General features: G+C 39.9%; 2 protein-coding genes across 2 annotated transcripts in view; both read left to right on the top strand.

Moving 5' to 3' along the window:
- Positions 1-19,034, top strand: part of LOC145469182 (uncharacterized) — a 190,392-nt gene that overhangs the window by 61,269 nt on the left and 110,089 nt on the right. The gene's annotated exons all lie outside the window — the stretch shown is intronic.
- On the top strand, positions 14,148-17,818 carry LOC145469701 (uncharacterized). The gene has a single exon (XM_081453481.1). The coding sequence runs from the start codon at positions 14,166-14,168 to the stop codon at positions 17,559-17,561; it is 3,396 nt and encodes a 1,131-aa protein (XP_081309607.1). The 5' UTR covers positions 14,148-14,165; the 3' UTR covers positions 17,562-17,818.

Here is a 19,034-nt window from a genome sequence, read left to right as displayed (position 1 = left end):
AACTTTCATGTTGAATTTGAAACTGAAAATACACTAAGCGGTCAATTTCCGATAGGAATTTTGTGAGGTAAATGCAATTCTTGCAAATAGTCGCTGCATATTTACGTTTAGAGTCACTCTGGTTCAGAGTAAAGACATACAAAGTCAACTACTGCTTCCGTACGGTACCCCTCGAAAAATCAATTTTGCTCGAAGACCGAACTGCAACGAAGTTTAGTTACCAGTCTTATGCTGCGTGTTGCTAGATAGAACGCATGACATGTCTGCCACATAGGACATAACTGCAACGGTACAAGGAATAACTCCCCGCGCGCTCCACTCGGTCCAGGGGCCCGTTTCTCGAAACCCCCGGAAACTTTTCGGGCCCGTAGAGCCATTTTTAGTTCATCTGTATGTAAAAACGGAGAAGTGTATACGCCTGAAACTTCTTGTATGAAGGGAACCCCTGTTCGTATTAAGAATATGTGGATAAAACAGCTCTGTAATCGTAAGGTTCGAGATTTGACTATGGCTTTACAGGCCCGAAAAGTTTCTGGGGCTTTCGAGAAACGGGCCCCTGATCGCTTTCGTTTTAAAACAATCCAATCTGACCCGTAAATAGCGGCTGGATGCGAGCCTGGTGCGGACGCGTAGTTTCCTTGGCGCCAAATAACTTCGCAATGATTTTATTTGGCGCTAGGAGTATTATTTTATTTTGGGAGCTGAAAGAAGTGAGACAAGCCGTTTATTAAGGATAATGCCGTGCTTATTTCTGACATCTAATACTCGTGTGTACAACGAAAGAGAGATCTCTTGTTTGAAGGAATTGTGCTTTTGCGTGGAAATAACAGTCGAGACAATTGTCCTGTAACAAAAGTCTGATGTGAGTTGGTCAGAATGAAGAAAAATCATGGACGGATTATCTCACTGTACTCTGATGACGATGTACTTAGGAATAGTTAGGCTTGCTTACAGGGGGGGGGGGGGTGCTGCTTATTGGAATAGGGGCACTTATTAACAAAACCACGCGCTTATAGGAAAGGAAACGCTAAATCGAATTCTAACGGTAACTGAGAAATATTATGAGTTTTGTGGGAGGGCCGAACGGGAGAATATTTGCCTCTAGAAGTTATCGCTGTGTATTTCTATGAGGTTTGCTGTAAAGCAAGTAGTTAATTATCCTTCGATATTGCTTGATACTTAGCCGAGTTACGTAAAATCAGAAGATATTCGCATCAGGACAATTGTTGTACTGACTCAACAAATCGTCACTAAAGCGCAATTTTCATTGCTCTCCAAAATCGAGCGGGTTGATAAAGTCTTCTTGAGCGCCCTTCCAAATATGAAAAACTTATAACGTTACAAGGGCTTCCTGACCGTATGGATATCTTGACTGTTTGTTGAACAATCACGACAATGAAGGATATATATGGGTTATTGACCAAGTGTGAGGTCAAGATGGCTGGATATTGGCCAAGTTCTTTTTTTTGCGAGTTTATGGACCGAGACGGAGTCGAGGTCCATAAACTCGCAAAAAAAGAACGAGGCCAATATCCAGCCATCTTGACCGAACAAGCTTGGTCAATAAAGGATTTATTATATGGCTTTCGGGGACATTTTTCTTGCGGGACACGGCGGGTAGTCCCGAGCGGGCAAGATAGCCCCAGGATATTTCGGGTTTTTTGATGGTTTTCTAGCAACTGCGTTCACTCTCGTAAAGCAAAAGGAAGAACAAGTGAGTGAGCTTTACGAGAATGCTCCAGTAAAGAAATGACAAACCCATGCATTAGGTCCAGAAATATGAAAAGAAATGAAGTTGTTGTCTTCTTAAACGCTACAATATGCAGTGGAACCTGGATTTAACGAACCTCTGTATAACGAAGTCCTCGGTATAATGAAAGACATTCCTCACCCTAGTAATGGTAAAATATATGGAAAAGAACCTCGATACGACGATACTTGGTTATAGCCAACATATTTTGCCAGTCCCTTGGCTAAGGCAGGGACGTAGCGAGGATTTTTCAAAGGGGGGGGCACACTATGTCGTTTTCGCCACCAGTTGTAGCTTGTTTGCTAAAAAAAGGCTTACAAAAGGAGGGGTTAAGGGCACCCCAGGACCAACACCCCCCCCCCCCCCCCAAGCTACGCCCCTGTCGAGGTTCCACTGTAGTTCAATATATGTTATTCGGATATCACAAGTCAGGCTTGGGAAATTCGAAATAGGACGAAAATCTCCTATCTACATTTAGTTTGCATATGTGGTAAAAGTATGGAAAAAGTAAGGAAGGCTGTAGTAGGAATGTGTTAATGCAGAAAAACATCCATCCCCCGCTACTACTTCCCAAACCCCCAAAGCACGTGATTATCGTGCCATCGTCGATTTCGAAGAGCTCCGTTTTCAAAATGTTTTTCGTGGAAACTGAAACGCAAAACCGGCGTTTTCAAATTCCTCCGGGTTGAAGAGCGTTTTCGAAAGCTCCGTTTTGTGACGTGGTAGGCCTAACCGTAGAAATAAAGCTGCGTTTTTTCATTTCTGCGGGATAGTGTGGACAGGCCCCAATAAATATAGGTTAATATACATGTAGTATTGAAATGAGTTCTACTCTTAAAAGGCAGCATAGGTAAAAGTATGTAATATTTAACTGAGCTGAATTAAAATTAATTCAACCACTCAGACATTTTGAAGCCCACGTCGATCCTCACGTACCAGTTCATCAAGTGGCTGATGAAACATGCCCGGGGGTGCTCCCTATAATGGCCTCTGCGGGGAGGCTCTGCCAGAAAGGGTTACCTTTTTCAGGCTTCAGGGATATAGAAGGGTAGGGATTTCACGAGTTGAGGTATGTTGAAGGATGGGGAAGTCTGTCATTTAGGTATTTTAGAGGGTCCTTAAAATGTTTCGCACATACACTCCTTATGGCTGTGTATCATTATATAAAAGCACTACATGAAAATAAGACAAGAAGACCAGTTACAGCAGTTATAATACGGTGTTCATAAGTAGGTAGGTGAAGGGGCTACCTTTTTTTAATAAAAGGTATTCGAAAGGGGTACTTTTTCGGTCAAAATGGTATATAACCTCGGGGAAGAGCCGTTCGACAGGTTAACGTTATTTACACAACAAAACTAAACCTTATGCAAAGGTGCTAGTGGCAAGGCGAACCGCAGAATGTCTCAAGTTTCTCAACCGTCTCTTTTTACAAACGCACCCAGTTCTCTGTTCCGTGTCGGCAAAAGATTAATTTATGCCAATACCGATTATCCCAAATTACATTATTATTTAATCTGTCTGATTTGAAATCTTCTAATAAAAGGGGACCCATCATTTAGTATCCTCTCCAAAGAGACAGTCATTTTATCCACGAAAAAAGTTGTTCAAGTTGATGTACAAGGCAACACTGTCCTCTGCCAACCTCGTTCCTGTGGGAAGATTAGAAACCCTGGCAACGAGGTTGATCCCCTGCCAGAGTATTGAAGTATTAAAAGAGAGGAGGAGAGCGGTCAAAAATCAGAGGTTTAATTGTGTAAAAAATGGGGAAAAAATGTAACTTAAAAGAAGCTATTTGGCTTTACCCTTTCAATACCCGTGCAGTGCAAAAAAAAAAAAAAAAAAAAAATGCCAGTGACTTGGTATCTTCCTTGTTTATACATTATGCAATACGGATTCATATTTGCAGTCCTCCTGTCGTCCGAGACAATAGAAAAACTCGTCCGGACGAGTTTAGTTTGACTCTACCAGAGCAAAAAAAAAAAACCTTTCTTAAATTTTCTTATGGGTTCCCTGCATTCTGACCACTTCTCATCCCTTTAAAATGTTTAGAAAACAGAGAAAGATTTACAGCTTTCTTTCGCGATAAGACTCCGATAAAATCATCTTGGGTGATGTGGTATCCTCCATGAATGAAATCATAGCAGGCTCACTGAATTTTATTTTCTCAACCTTTGATGCTCTGTTCTGTATCTGCATCCGCGAAAGCAGGTGGCGCGATCGCATCAGCTGTTTTGATCACGATGTGGCGTTTACTAATGTTAACACTTCGGAAAAACAAGCCAAATACCCGGGGGGGGGGTACTTTGGGAATTTCTGGGTGGGGATGTGCCGCTGGAACCCTGAAACCCTTAGCCTATACCAGAGCTAGTTCAGCTGAATTTTGCTACCCTATGCTAGAGTAAACTTCCCAAATCCCCCCATCTATCGACACTATTGAGGCTGAATTTAAACTTGCCGATTTGATTTTTTTATATTTTTGAGTGGCAATTCTTGGTTTCCTTAGTCTAGATAAAATCTTCAACCAACTAGTCAGTTTTGGGGAAAATGATACCCTATTCTAGACCCAAACGTTCTGATTTATATACCCTACCCTAGAGTAAACTGCTTGAAAATCATACCCTTCACAGCGGCACATACCTGTAAAGCCCATACATGGCAGTGCCTCCCCCCGCCCCCCCCTCCGGGCCAAATACAACCGAGGAAGAGCGAGAGTGTTCCTCTCGGCCTTCATGACAGTCGAAGAGGCCTGCACTTTGTATCCACCGACCAGTTTGGGTAGAAACTTTTAAAGGAAACAACCTAATCTATTAATTTATTTGCAACATTAACTTTGCATTTCAATACCCGACAGACACGAATGGAATTTCCTTCGTCTGATGCTTGCTTAGAAGACTTAACGCATGGTAGGGATAAAAAACACCGACAAAGTGATACGTTTAGATAGCTATATTCATCGCCTCTTTTCATTTATTCCTACCATTTCATCGTTTGGAGAACACAGGGAGGAACAAACTAGCACTGAAAACCAATCGACTGGTTTCTGCGGAAATTAACGTTTGTTCAAAGTAAGTGGTAAATTTTGTATTCTCTTTAACCCTCTTACTGTCAAGGAAAACTAACATCCAATTTTTCCGAAATAACTTTCAAATAAATGTATAAATGTAATGTCAGTCAGATAGGAAAGTTATATTTAAAGCTTGAGGGTTAAAGGGTATTAAATAACAATTAGACCTCAGTTCGTTTTTGAGACATTTACACAACATCAGAAGAGAGATCACAGCTACTTTTAAAAATCACAGCTACTACTAAAAATAACACACAAATTTCACTAAGTGTTATTTTACTGGCACTAGACATTAAGTCTTCCAACAAGGGAAAGTCCCTGATTTTATGCTTGTCTGGCAACATTGTTTCAAACGAATCAGTTTTACAATTGTAATACTACTCTGTTTTTTTGTTTTAACATCCTTGGCCTTCTTTGAATATTTTTTTGTTTGGAATATTAATCACTCCCCCCCCCCCTTCCCTGGCATTTAAACATTAAATCCATATTTTGACTAAGATAATTCATCTCATTTCTCATTTTTATCGTCAACTGCATGTGTTTAACGCAAAAAACTTGGTTAGTTAAGTTACTAAGCTGACTTGGCCTTGCCAGCTTCATTACATTCTCAGGCTTTCTTTTTTAAAATCAAAGTTGCTATTTGTGGAAGTGAAACTCAGTTAACTTTCATAATCTTCAGTCTGCCGTCTTAATGTGTTGTGAACAATCTCTTGTCATTAGGACGTTGATTTATTGCTAAAACTGTCATCAGATAAATTCTTATGACGGCAACAGAGGTATACAGGAATTAACTGTCAATAGTTAACTGAAGTATGAAGAGCGAGTCACTCTTAAGTTTAATATTGCTTCATAAGCACTTTCACTTTCGTTTGATGTGACGTTGAAGCTTTCACATCTATTCGCAGGTGTTTGGTAAAGAAGAAAAAGTATTACTACTCGGTGCTGTTTTGCACATTTGTTGTTCAGAGACATTTTAATCCTAATACTTTGCTTTCGCGCTCTCAAGTCTCACTGGCTTTCCTAAGATATTTATTTTGGCCTTGATCGTCGCCCCACGGCACGAAAATAATCAATCAATCATCTCGGGGGAGATTGTTATATTTGGATAGCTATATTCATGGCCATATTTCATTTTCTTAGAGGTTACGTTACTACACAGGAATTAACTGTCAAAAGTTAACTCAGAAGTGTGAAGAGTCACTCTTAAGTTTAGCACTTTCACTTCCCTTTGATCTGACGTTGAAGCTTTCAGGTTTATTCACAGGTGTTTGGTAAAGAAGAGGGAAGGAAAAAGTAGCGATTACTTCGCGCTGATTTGAGCCGAAACATTAGAAGGTAGAAACTCTGTCATTTGCTTAACAATTTGGCAACAACTTTGCAGTTTTCGAGAATGCATATCTGAATAAATGGTCGCTCGGTTGCACTTAGCTTTGTTTTAAGCACTTTAGAAGTCTAAGTGTGATTTAAGAAGGTTGTATTAACGTCAATGTTCATTGTATTTGTTATTGTAGACTTTGATAGTTTTAAGAAACAACGGGAGAACAATTCAGCAAAACCAATTAAACAGTTACGACATCAGAGTTTGTTCCAGGTATTTTGCACATTTGTTGTTCAGAGGTATTTTAATCCTACTACTTTGCTTTCGCGCTCTCAAGTCTCACTGGCTTTCCTAAGATATTTATATTGGCCTTGATCGTCGCCCTTTGGCATGAAAACAATCAATCCATCAGGTCAGGAGAGATTGCACGTCTCATAATCCTTTTGTTTAAAGATTAAACTTTCTCGTTTTTCAGCCTGCACAGGTAATGAAACTCACTTTAACACAATAATTGATTGCCGGCTGTTCAATGTTTTGTGATCAAGCTCAAATTATTTTTGCGTAGTTTCGGAAAGCTCTCCATCAAGAGCTTTCGGTTCCGAATCTTTCTATTTATTGCATTTTTAGTAAAGCCAATGTGGTCACTTAACTACATGGGAAACATTGTTAAAACTGGTACTGAAGTCTTCGAATCCGGAAAGAAGGAAAATGCAGTTTGAGTAGAAACTTTTAAAGGAAACAACTTAATCATTTATTTATTTGCAACCTTAACTTTGCATTTCAATACCTGAACACGAATGGAATTTCCTTCGTCTGATGCTTGCTTGGAAGACTTAAGGCATGCTAGGGATAAAAACTCCAACAAAGTGATACGTTTAGATAGCTATATTCATCGCCTCTTTTCATTTATTCCTACAATTGCAGATTTTGATCGTTTGGAGAACACAGAGAGGAACAAACTAGCACTGAAAACCAATCAACTGGTTCCTGCGGAAATTAACGTCTGTTCAAGTAAGTAGTAAATTTTGTATTCTTTTTAATCCCTCTTACTGTCAAGGAAAACTAACATCTAATTTTTCCGAAATAACTTTCAAACAAATGTAATAAATGTAATATCAGTTAGATAGGAAAGTTACATTCAAAACTTGTGAGGGAAAGGGTATTAAATGAGCATCGCGTGATTGATGGTTCATGTTTTTATAAGCACAAGAAAACGAAATTCTAAAATTGAATTAATCGTCAGTTTGTTTACGAGACATTTACACAACATCACAATATAGATCACAGCTACTTGAAATAACACACAAATTTCGCTGTGTTTTTTTACTGGCACTAGACATAAAGTCTTCCAACAAGGGAAAGTCCCTGATTTTATGCTTGCCTGGCAACATTGTTTCAAACGAATCAGTTTTAATACTTCTCTGTGTTTTTGGTTTTAACTTCACCGCTGGCCTTCTTTGATATTAATTAATCCCCGGCATTCAAACATTCAAATTATTAAGATAATTCATCATAATTCAAAGCCCTTCATATTTTTTTTTATCGTAGACTGCATTTGCTTAACGCAAACTTGGCATTTAAGTTGTTAAGACTTGCTCTTGCCAGCTTCATTACATTCTCAGGCTTTCTTTTTTTAAAATCAAAGTTTCTATTTCTGGGAGAGAAAGTCAATTAACATTAATAATCTTCAGTAGATACGTTTGCCGCTTTAATGTGTTGTGAACAATCTCTTGTCATTGGGACGTTGATTTATTGCTGAAACTATCATCGGATAGTTGTAACGGCAACAGAGTTCAGGTCACTATACAGGAATTGACTGTCAAAAGTTAACTGAAGTATGAAGAGCGAGTCTTAAGTTCAATATTGATTCATAAGCACTTTCACTTTTCTTTGATAAGACGTTGAAGCTTTCAGATCTATTCACAGGTGTTTGGCAAAGAAGAAAAAGGTAGAACGTACATAAACTTTATTAATGTGTCTTAACATCTAGCCGATAGGGAAAAAAAACCCTCTACTAATTGGGGACACTACATATAATTAACGACCTACTAACTATTTTCTAGTGAACTATTAAAAAAAGCCCAACAATATAATTAACCATATAATATAGTTAAAAACCAACAAACTATTTTCTAATAACAATCAGCTAAGGAGATAAATTATTAAAAAGAATTAAGAATTACAAAGGATGCAGTTGGAACAATTGTCATCTTCTACCATTACACTCAAATCAAATTTACGGATACGATTTTTAAAACTAGATAGTGATGGGAGGGTTCTAATTTCGCTTGGTAGCTTATTCCACAACTTTGGTCCCATGGCCAGGTAGGTGAGCGAATGTTTACCATATTTCTTGGTCCTAAATCTGGGAATAGCGAACTCCGCCACCCTTAAGTTGTAAGGCGAGCGATGGCATTCCTCATAAGATTGGTGTTAGCCATTTTCGGGTCCCCCGCTGTTTCATACATTTGATGGTCATCCGCGTATATAGAGAGATGCGAAGTAATTACATATGTCAGATCGTTCTGAAAGATGTTCCATAACAATGGGCCTAGGGCCGATCCTTGTGGACAACCCCTATCACTCCTCTTCCATTCACTTCTAAAAGCTCCCAGTTTCACTCGGTTCAGTCGATCACACAGGTAGGATCGAAGTAGATCACGCAGTTCGTCATGAAATCCATACGATTTTAATTTGCTGATCATTAAGGAAGGATGGAGCGAGTGAAAAGCCTTACTCAAGTCAGTAGACAAGATTTTAACAGTGTGTTGGTTATCACAGGCTGATTTCCATGCTTCAATAAGACTTACCAGTGTTCTTTCACAACTATGACGTGTACGGTATGCCCTGATTCGAGGATCCAAACAGCTGTCAAATTGCTTTGAAATCTGGTCGCTGAGTAGCTGCTGAAATACCTTACTAACCACTGGAAGGACAGTTATTGGTCAATAGTCCCCACTATCTTGTAGATCCTCTTTCTTAAAGACGGGCGTCTATTTCCCTCTTTTCCAGTTGGTTGGCCATTGACGATTTGTAATACATGAATTGTACAGATTCGCCAGTGGTATAGCGAGTTTCTCCGCTCCATACTTCAGTACTCTGGCTGGCCGATTGTCGTACCCAGATGCTTTTCTGCTATTAGGTGACTCCAGAGCATTTATGACTTGTACTTGGTTTGCTGGATTGGACTTGATCATCGGTTGTGAACTATTCGCCGTTTATATTCGCAAGATACTTGGATGGTTGTTTAAGTCACTCTCCGAGGAGTTTCTTAAGTTGACATCTCCGATATCGCTTGCTATCGTTGCAAAGTGATCCGCTAATATTTCCGCATCAGTTTCTTGGTCGCTAATGATCTTGCCGTCAACTTTTAAGTTAATATCAGTCCCTATGACCCCTTTCCTAGATCCAAGAAACGGTTTAGAAGATTGGAAAAATTTCTTGGGTTTTCTTTAAGGTCAGAAGTCTTTTTATTCCTGTATTGCCGTATAGCAATTCTTCTTTGTCTGACTGCCTCATTGCGACATTTCACCTTCTCTTCCCAGTTTTGCTGTGTCCTTTCATTTAGATACATCTTAAAAGCTCTTCTCTTTGCTCGGATGGCATTCTTCCATGCGGTTGTCATGTAGAGTATGTCTTTATCCTGTACTCGCTTCTTTTTCTGGGGGAAACATGCGTTTACAAAGTCTTGCATGAGTGTATTCCAATAATACGCCTTGTCCTCAACATCATCAAACAGGTTTCCGACGTGCCCAGGTGCCGTCATTAGTAGATTTTCATATTTCACCGGATCAAAGTTTTTGTAGCGCCTGAAATGGATGATTTTGCGTGAGTGTTTCCTCGCTTTTTCTTTCATTATACCATAGATGAGCATATGATCACTTAGGGCAGGGTCAAAACTCCTCCTCTAATGAACGGGTCTGGTTGATTGGTCAGCAGTACATCGATAAGCGTGGCTGTTGTTGTTGTTTTTCCGTTTCTATCCAATCTAGTTGGCTGCTTTATGAGGCATTCAAAGCCCTGCACCATTTCGAAATCCAGGAGTAATTTGCCTTCTTTTCTGTGAGGCCTTAGCCTGTCTAGGTTAAGGTCACCAATGTCACTGCGTCTCCTTGAAGTTACCCCCAAATACAAATGTGGTTCAGTTCTTCCTCTAGCAATTGCTGGTATGTTCCCACTAATGGTCCAGGCGGTCGGAAAAGACCAATTATTATCATGTTTATCTTCCCAATTTTCACGTCCAACACGATTGGCTCTATACACTGGTAGTGACGATCAGGTTTTAATCTCCTGCATGGGACTATGGTGGAGATGAGAGCCAAGATACTACCGCCGCCTTTTTTCCTGTCATTACGATATAACCAATAACTAAATGGCAGGCTAAATTGATTGTTTGGGTTAGTGGAGTCGATCTTTGTTTCACTTATGGGTACAATCTACGCTATCAGGGTTTTAATCATGTCAGTCAATTCTTCAAATTTATTTTGTATGCTCTTGATGTTCAAATGACACAGCATTGTTCATTGTACATTTGTTGTCCGTCGAGCTTCAATCTCCTTGGGTCGTGTGGATCGATCTGCATAATTTCCTTCGATTGTCGCCCCAAGATTTGCATAAACGTCAGTGAAATTGAAATCAATTTCGTCAATGTTAGCTTGTTCAAAGAAGGAATCCGAGAAATTAAATGGAGAGCAGCAACTCCAGCAGTTCCAGCTTTCTGCCTCAGCGCACATTTGTTGGTCAATCCTACAGATTTCCAATGAGCCTGTTGTGAACATTCTGAACACTCCAGGATCCGTTTCGTGTTCTGGCCGATGACCCGTTCACATAAGCAACATTTTGCTCTTACTTTAGTCTGGTTCTGTTTTGGTCCAGGATTTGGACAACCTCCTGAGAGTAGTATCCAGCAGTCAGGATTAAACGAAGCTTTCGTGTTGTTGTAGTAAAAGAGCCTTCGCTGGAAAAATTTCCTTTTAAACATTCGAAGCGTCCAGCGAGTCGTTTTAAGATCCAAAATTGTCAGCAAATTAGCCACTTTTGTCTCTGTCGCTGTCTCTGTCTTGTTCTTGGGACCAAATCCTACATCACCAGCGCCACCATCTTCTGTTTTCCACCGCCACAATACGATTAAGAGAAGGAAACAAGCGAATACTATGCCACGTGAAATCAGAGGTCCGACCGCCATGCTCACTCCGTATTACTACTCGGAGCTGTTTTAATCCGAAACGTCAGAAGATAGTAACTTTGTCATTTGCTTAACAATTTGGCAGCAACTATGCATTTTTCAAGAATGCATGTCTGAATAATTGGTCGCTCGTCTACTGTTTGTTTTAAATACTTCAGAAGTCTAAGAATGCATCTATTTCTCCAAAGTGTGATTTTAAGGAAGATTGTATTAATGTCAACGTTAACTGGATTTGTTTCTGCAGACTTTGATAGTTTTAAGAAACAACGGGAGAGCAAATCAGCAAAACCAATTAAACAGTTTCTACAACAGATTCTGTTCCAGGTATTTTGCACATCTGTTGTTCCGAGACATTTGAGTCCTACTACTTTGCTTTCGCGCTCTCAAGTCTCACTGGCTTTCCTAAGATATTTATTTTGGCCTTGATCGTCGCCCAACGGCACGAAAACAATCAATCCATCATCTCGGGGGAGATTGCACATCTTTCAATCCGCAAACTGCACTGGTAATGAAACTCAGTTTAACATAATTATTTATTGTGCTCGGCTGATCAATCAATTTTATGATCAAGTTCTAACCATTTTGCGTAGCTTTGACAAGCTTTCCATCAAGAGCTTTCGGAACTCAAGCTCTCTGTTCATTGACATTTTTAGTAAAGCTAACGTGTTCACATCGCTGATTACCATTCAGTGGATAAAGTCAAGAAATTGTGATCTTATAGAAAAAAGATAGAGAATACACTTCTCCAAGTTTTAGGTTTGTGCGTTTTCCCAGCCTGCAGATATTTGTCGAAATGTTTCGCAGAAATTTACAGAGCCCAGTATGGAAACGCCATGTTGGTGTTCCTCTGTGGTGCACCAATATGGCGGCGGGAAAATAGTGTAAACATTTGGAACTTACATTGGTTATCAAGGCGACTGATTATCTGTACTGAGCAACCAAACATTTGCATAAGCACTTTTTCTAATGATCTAACTTCTAAAAAAGCTAAAAATTAGATAGGTATATATTTTCTACAAATGCGATTGTTGCTTTTTGTCACGCACCGCCAGAAACTCTGAAATTCAAAATACGCTGGTTTCCAAACGAAGCACACTACTAAGCTGTAACATTGTAAACAGATATAAATTTACCCCCTCTTATCCTCCTCCCTTAGAAAATGATGACGTCACATGAAAACGATCTATAGTTTCGTCTGCGACTCTGAGGATCGTTTGCGCTCGGAATAGTCAGATGGCTTCCAGCTTATCCCAAATTCGTGTCTCATGCAGTACCTTGACAATGCTAAGCTTTCCACCAGAGATAGAGAAGAATGTACAGGCCATGAAAATCTCTAGGTTTTTACAGTAGCGGTGAACCCGAGATCGAAGAAATCCTCAATGGCTCCCCGGCTTTAGGGTCGCACAGATCAGCCCACTTCTTTGGTCTTTTTCTCGTTTCTAGTCGAGTTTCATCGAGATAGAGGTATTGAATGAAGAGGAATACTCTATCCTACGCATTCTGTATTGCTACAGCCTCCAACAACACATCTTCCTTGCATTCTGCAACGAATTTGACACACACTATCGCATGTTCGCATATATTCTTATCAGAAACAAAATATTGTTATTGCGAAATGACGTCAGAAGCCAGCTCGTCCCATTCTCCACTATTACTCAGTCGTGAACATGGAAAAGGGCAATTTTACAAACTTTGAAAATTCATACCAAATCAACGAAAATAGCTACAACTATAATTTTTTCGCAGTGGTGATCATGAGAAAAAGGAAATTTATATTAGCGAAAAAAAAAAAAAAAATAGGGGGTTAATGGCACTTTAAGCCATGCTAAGGATAGCAAAATTCCAACTTAGTGAAACTTTTAGGTAGCTATATTCATGGCCACCATCGGGAAGTTATTTTTCAAGTTTGTGAGTGAAAGGGAAGAATAGCTTGAGTATGACGAGATGGTTGGGTTTGTATGAGCACAAGAAAACGGTATTCAATAATAATTATCTAGTCTTTAGTTGTTTATGAGACATTTACACAACATCACAAAACACATCACCGCTACCTGGAATATAATACACAAATGCGAGCAAATGTTATTTATTAGTTCTAGACATAAGTTTACCATCGAGGGAAAGCCCTTAATTTTATGCTTGCTTGGCAACATTGTTTCGAAGGAATTTTAATCACTTTGTTTTCTTGTTCTAACGTCTTTGAATATTCATGTGGGACCTTAATTATCCCCCGGCATCAAAAATGTTGGCAATCTCTATTTTGACCAAGGTAGTTGAAGTTACTTTCCGTATCGTAAACTTTAAAATTCAGCAAACTTTGTCAAGTTACTAAGACCTGCTCTTGCCATCTTAATTATTATCTTTCTTTTCGAGATCAGACTTTTTATTTACGTCAGATTGCGTTCAGTAAGAAAAGTTAATTTAAAAAACTAATCGTCTACGGTCTGCTGGTTCAAGGGGTTGTGACAAATTGCTAGGGCTTTGAACTATTACCGAAACCGTCATCTAATGATTCTTATTCTGATGCCCCCAGTAAAGGTCACGTGACTACACAGGAGTTAATATCAAAATTACTTATTAGTTAAGTTTGAAAAAATCTCAGTGCAGGTTCTATTTCAGTGGAATGACCCTCAAGATGTACCAAAAAAGATAAAGTCCGCCTTGACGAATTACTCGTCTTCTGTCGTCTTTACACTGATAAGCAAAACCAACAGTTCTGAGAAAACTTGCTCAAGTTCGTCCAGACAGCCAGAGAACGCGTCTCTAGAATAAACGGGACATTTTCTGCTCTACACGAATCCTCGTAACCAGAATTAAATGGTATATCTTTACAACAGATCATTCCACAATGGAGTATACTTCAGAACAATTGAACTATTTTCGAATTTGTTACATTGCCTTTAACTTGGTTCCCGAGGGACTACGACAAGTCTTCAAGCAAGAATGGGATTTCCTGTACAAACCAACACCTGGAGAATGGAAAGACACGCCAAAAAATGGTTTAGACTTTTGTAATAAGGAGTCTAGAAAAAGCCGCTCCAAGAATGCACGATATCTGGCGACTATACAAAACGGTAACACGGCAGAGTGGGACTGTAGCTGTTTGTTTTTCGTGATCCTGTTCTCAGACAGCATTGGCACAACGCTGAGTGCAGCCATCAAGAAAGAAGTCGACGATCTTCGCCTAGTCCGAAATGACATTGCTCATATCAGCGAGGCGAAACTTACTGATGCTGAATTCAAGGGTTATGTCGGAAGAGTGTTGCTGGCGTTCAACTCTTTGAGTCTTCCGATCAGCGATATAGAGGCGGTTAAAAACCAGACGAGCTTTCCCACGGCAGAAGTAAACAACTTGATGGCACAGGTTGCTAATCTTCAATCGGAATTAAAAGAAGTCAAATGTGATTTGCAAGTGGCACAAGACACGATACAGGAAAAGGAAGAGCAGGTTGAATGTCTTACGCAAGAAATTAATTCCAAAGTTGAGTCTTTTTGTGCTCTCACGTTTAAGCCATCTCACCAAATCATCAGACGTTCAAATGACGTCACAAGGATAATGGCAAAAATGCAAGAGCTTGACGATGGAAGTAACGGAGCAGTCAGTACCATTTACTTATCAGGAAACCCTGGATGTGGCAAAACTCAACTTGCGCGTCAAATTGGAGAAGAGTTCTTCACAAAAGGATCAGGTGAGAGTGAAAGCTTAACGTTCGTGGCAACCCTGAATGCTGAAACCCTTGAAACGCTAGCTGACTCGTACCTCAGTCAGGCTAAACAGTTGGGAATTACTGAATACGCCCTCGCCAAACTGGCTACTGCGGAGGAAGCCAACCCCAAGGAAAGACTTCAGCAACTCCAGTGTTTAATTTTCCCGCAGTTTAAACAGTTCTCAAAATGGTTAATAATAGCAGACAACATTGTTAACCTGTCCTTGGTTTATGAGTACCTACCTCAAACCGCCAGTGAAGAGTGGGGTCACGGTCGGGTGCTGATTACAACTCAAGATAGCAGTGCAATTCCTGCAAATGCTCCTCATACTTACCATGAGTCACTCAGTGAAGGAATGCAGCCTGAGGACGCAGTGGAGGTATTGAAACAATTATCGGAAATGTCCAATAACGAGAAAGTTGAAACGGTTGCTGAGGAACTAGACTATCAGCCGCTTTCCTTAGCAGCCGCTGCATGTTACGTGCAATTTGTGAGTCGTTCTTCAACCTATGACTGGTCAAACTTCTTGACAACACTTGCGGATGTCGAACGTGAAGTGACAGAAGAACGTCTTACTCAAGTGAATCTTGCGTATCCGAAAAAGATGACTGAAGTTATTCAATTGGCAATAGATACAACTTTGAAAAGCGACGAAGTTCTTCGCCAGACATTTCTCTTTCTCTCGCTATGTGATTCGGAACCCGTCCCAATTCAAGCAGCTGTCAACTTTGTCAATAATAGCACCTCGCGACAGACTGACGAGTTAATCAAAGCAAAGATTTTAAATTCTTCCTTAATTCTGTGTTTATACAGTGAAGGTGAAGCACCTAGCTATTTAAGAGTGCATAACGTTGTTCATCAGGTACTCAGCAAAATGTCACTGATGGAGGCTACAGAGAAGCATGAGTGTTTATCTGTAGCAGTTCAGGTTTTTTACTCCCTTATTACGTCGGAGAAGAATCGTTTACATGAAAGTGGGGACGTCTGGGTAATGCTGCGTCGAATTACAACTCACTGCAAAGTGTTGTATGAAATTCTTACAAGCACTTTTCCTGCTGAAGTTGTTTGGGTGAAGGAGTTAGCACCCTTAATTTCTTCCGACATTGTTGTTTCGTGGCTTTGCTCAACTGCTACTGTGTTTCAGAGCCTTAGTAATTTATCCAATGCAATTCTATTTTCAACGTCAGCCTGTGATTTTGTTCAATATCTAAGTAACACACGAGAGGGCGACATAGTTAAAGCAGATGTTTTTAATGTGCACGGGTTAACATTATCAATGAAATGCCAGTATAAATCATCAATATTATACCATGAAGAGGCTACCAAGATTTATACTGCAAGTTGTGTATGGAAGGTACCAGAAAGCTATAGCAACTTGGGAAATGTTTATCGAGCTCTTGGACAGTACAATGAAGCAAAAGAATACCTCGAGAAGGCACTGATCATCTCGAAAAAGATTTTCGGCGAGGAGCATGCCGGTGTCGCATCAAGTTATAACAACTTGGGAAATGTTTATAAGAATCTTGGACAGTACAATGAAGCAAAAGAATACCTCGAGAAGGCACTGATCATCAGGAAAAAGATTTTCGGCGAGGAGCATGCCCATGTCGCATCAAGTTATAACGACTTGGGAAATGTTTATCGAGCTCTTGGACAGTACAATGAAGCAAAAGAATACCTCGAGAAGGCACTGATCATCAGGAAAAAGATTTTCGGCGAGGAACATGCCTATGTCGCATCAAGTTATAACAACTTGGGAACTGTTTATAAGAATCTTGGACAGTACAATGAAGCAAAAGAATACCTCGAGAAGGCACTGATCATCTCGAAAAAGATTTTCGGCGAGGAGCATGCCGATGTCGCATCAAGTTATAACAACTTGGGAAATGTTTATCAGAATCTTGGACAGTACAATGAAGCAAAAGAATACCTCGAGAAGGCACTGATCATCAGGAAAAAGATTTTCGGCGAGGAACATGCCTATGTCGCATCAAGTTATAACAACTTGGGAAATGTTTATGCGAAACTTGGACAGTACAATGAAGCAAAAGAATACCTCGAGAAGGCACTGATCATCAGGAAAAAGATTTTCGGCGAGGAACATGCCCATGTCGCATCAAGTTATAACAACTTGGGAAATGTTTATCAGAATCTTGGACAGTACAATGAAGCAAAAGAATACCTCGAGAAGGCACTGATCATCAGGAAAAAGATTTTCGGCGAGGAACATGCCTATGTCGCATCAAGTTATAACAACTTGGGAAATGTTTATGAGAATCTTGGACAGTACAATGAAGCAAAAGAATACCTCGAGAAGGCACTGATCATGAAGAAAAAGATTTTCGGCGAGGTACACGTTGCTGTAGCGAGAAGCTACAACAACTTGGCTAACGTTTATCAAGCTCTTAAACAGTGCAGTAAAGGAGACGAATGCCTTAAGAACGCTAGAGAGACCCTAAAACTGCGCAACCAAACAAGGAAGACAGAGAGTACATCCTTAGGTAGCAGCAAGTTGCCGCGACTTGAGAATTGTTGATAAATGCCTTAAACAGCATAACCAAACGTTGAGTAAGGATTGTTTTATATTGTATTCTAACAATTTGAGTGGGGATTGTGAGCAAACCCATATTTCCTACGGCCAAGTGTTAGACAGAGTGAGACCCGGGCAAAAAATTTTGAAGACCTTTTTGTTCTCTTGCTCGCACTTGGATTCCTTTTCTTCCCTATTTTGTTTTTTATTTGGAACGTCCTGTTATCGGACACGACAAGGGACTACAGATGAAAACCCTAATTGCTGGTTTTCAGTGTCACGCAATTCAAAACAGATCAAAATAAAAATCAAAACCGGTCAATAGATAAAGTCCAGAATCTGGGAAATGAAAGAAGGTAAATATGCAAAGAATCTCGCCAAAATTCTGGTCACAGCAATTTTTCTTATGCGAGATATGCGGAGAAAATTTTTACCCAAATTTACAGAGATTTGTATGGAGACGCCATGCTGGTGCCCATCCGTATGGGCACCAACATGGCGGCCAGAAACCAACAGAAAGATCTGTCACTGAGTTTTGCTACAAAAGCGTGCATTTATCCCTCGAGGAACTCTAAAACATTAAAATAATACTTTTTCTAAGACATGAACTGTTGAGATAGCCAAGTTCCCCGAAATAAGTCACTTTTTTAACCATCAAGACAGCTCTCTAGGCCGTCATGTAAATATCGCGTCACGCAAAAGATTAGAAATTCAAGTGCAGTGTATCACAAAACCAAGAACCCATTCGGAGCGAAAATTTGTATGAATATTGATTTTCATCTTACTTATACATCATTTAAGTAAAATCTCAGGAAGACCAATAGTTTTGTAGTTCGAATTTTGGTGACGTCATATGAAAACCAGCTATATTGATTTCCTTGCATGGTTCACACAAGTTTTGTAACTTCATCTGATTCAGTTACTTTTCAACTCAAACAGACTCGACGCCACCCCCTCCCCCCTCACCCTTCCGAGGGTGAGGGGGAATGTACTCTACAAAGATTTATTTGGGAAGGCTCCGCCCTGAGGTCCAATCCCTTACCTTTTGTATACCGTTTTCACAGAAAAGGTAGCCCTATCATATACCTTTAATTGAAAAAAGGTTTCCCTTTTACATACTCACTAAAGAACGCTGCATCCCTTTTGTAAACCCTCTAAATGATGTTAATGAACAATATTACGGGAGAACATCAAGCATTACCACAAGAGATGTGAATCCAAGAAACATATTATTTGTTCAGCGGGAGTCAAGATGATAGATTTCTCTATTTCTTCATTTCTACCCTTTGATATACCTGAAGCCTGAAAAAGGTACCCCTTTGGGGCGGAGCCTCCTAGTATATAGCGAGAACACCCAACGGAACTCGACAACGGATATTCATATGAATTTGTACTTGTAACTAGTAAGGACTGATTTTATTGATTTTCATCGCAGTGAGGTTTGATCTTAGCAAACCTTTTTTACCTTCAGAACAGCAC

This window comes from Orbicella franksi, chromosome 15, assembly GCF_964199315.1.
Source record: "Orbicella franksi chromosome 15, jaOrbFran1.1, whole genome shotgun sequence".
In the NCBI taxonomy this organism is placed as follows: Eukaryota; Metazoa; Cnidaria; class Anthozoa; order Scleractinia; family Merulinidae; genus Orbicella; species Orbicella franksi.
The sequence above is the reverse complement of the archived record's forward strand: the minus strand, read 5'-3'. Positions and strand labels throughout refer to the sequence as shown.

Bases quoted from the DNA above. Each gene is read 5' to 3' on its own strand.
- LOC145469701 (XM_081453481.1), top strand. From the start codon at position 14,166: ATGGAGTATACTTCAGAACAATTGAACTATTTTCGAATTTGTTACATT.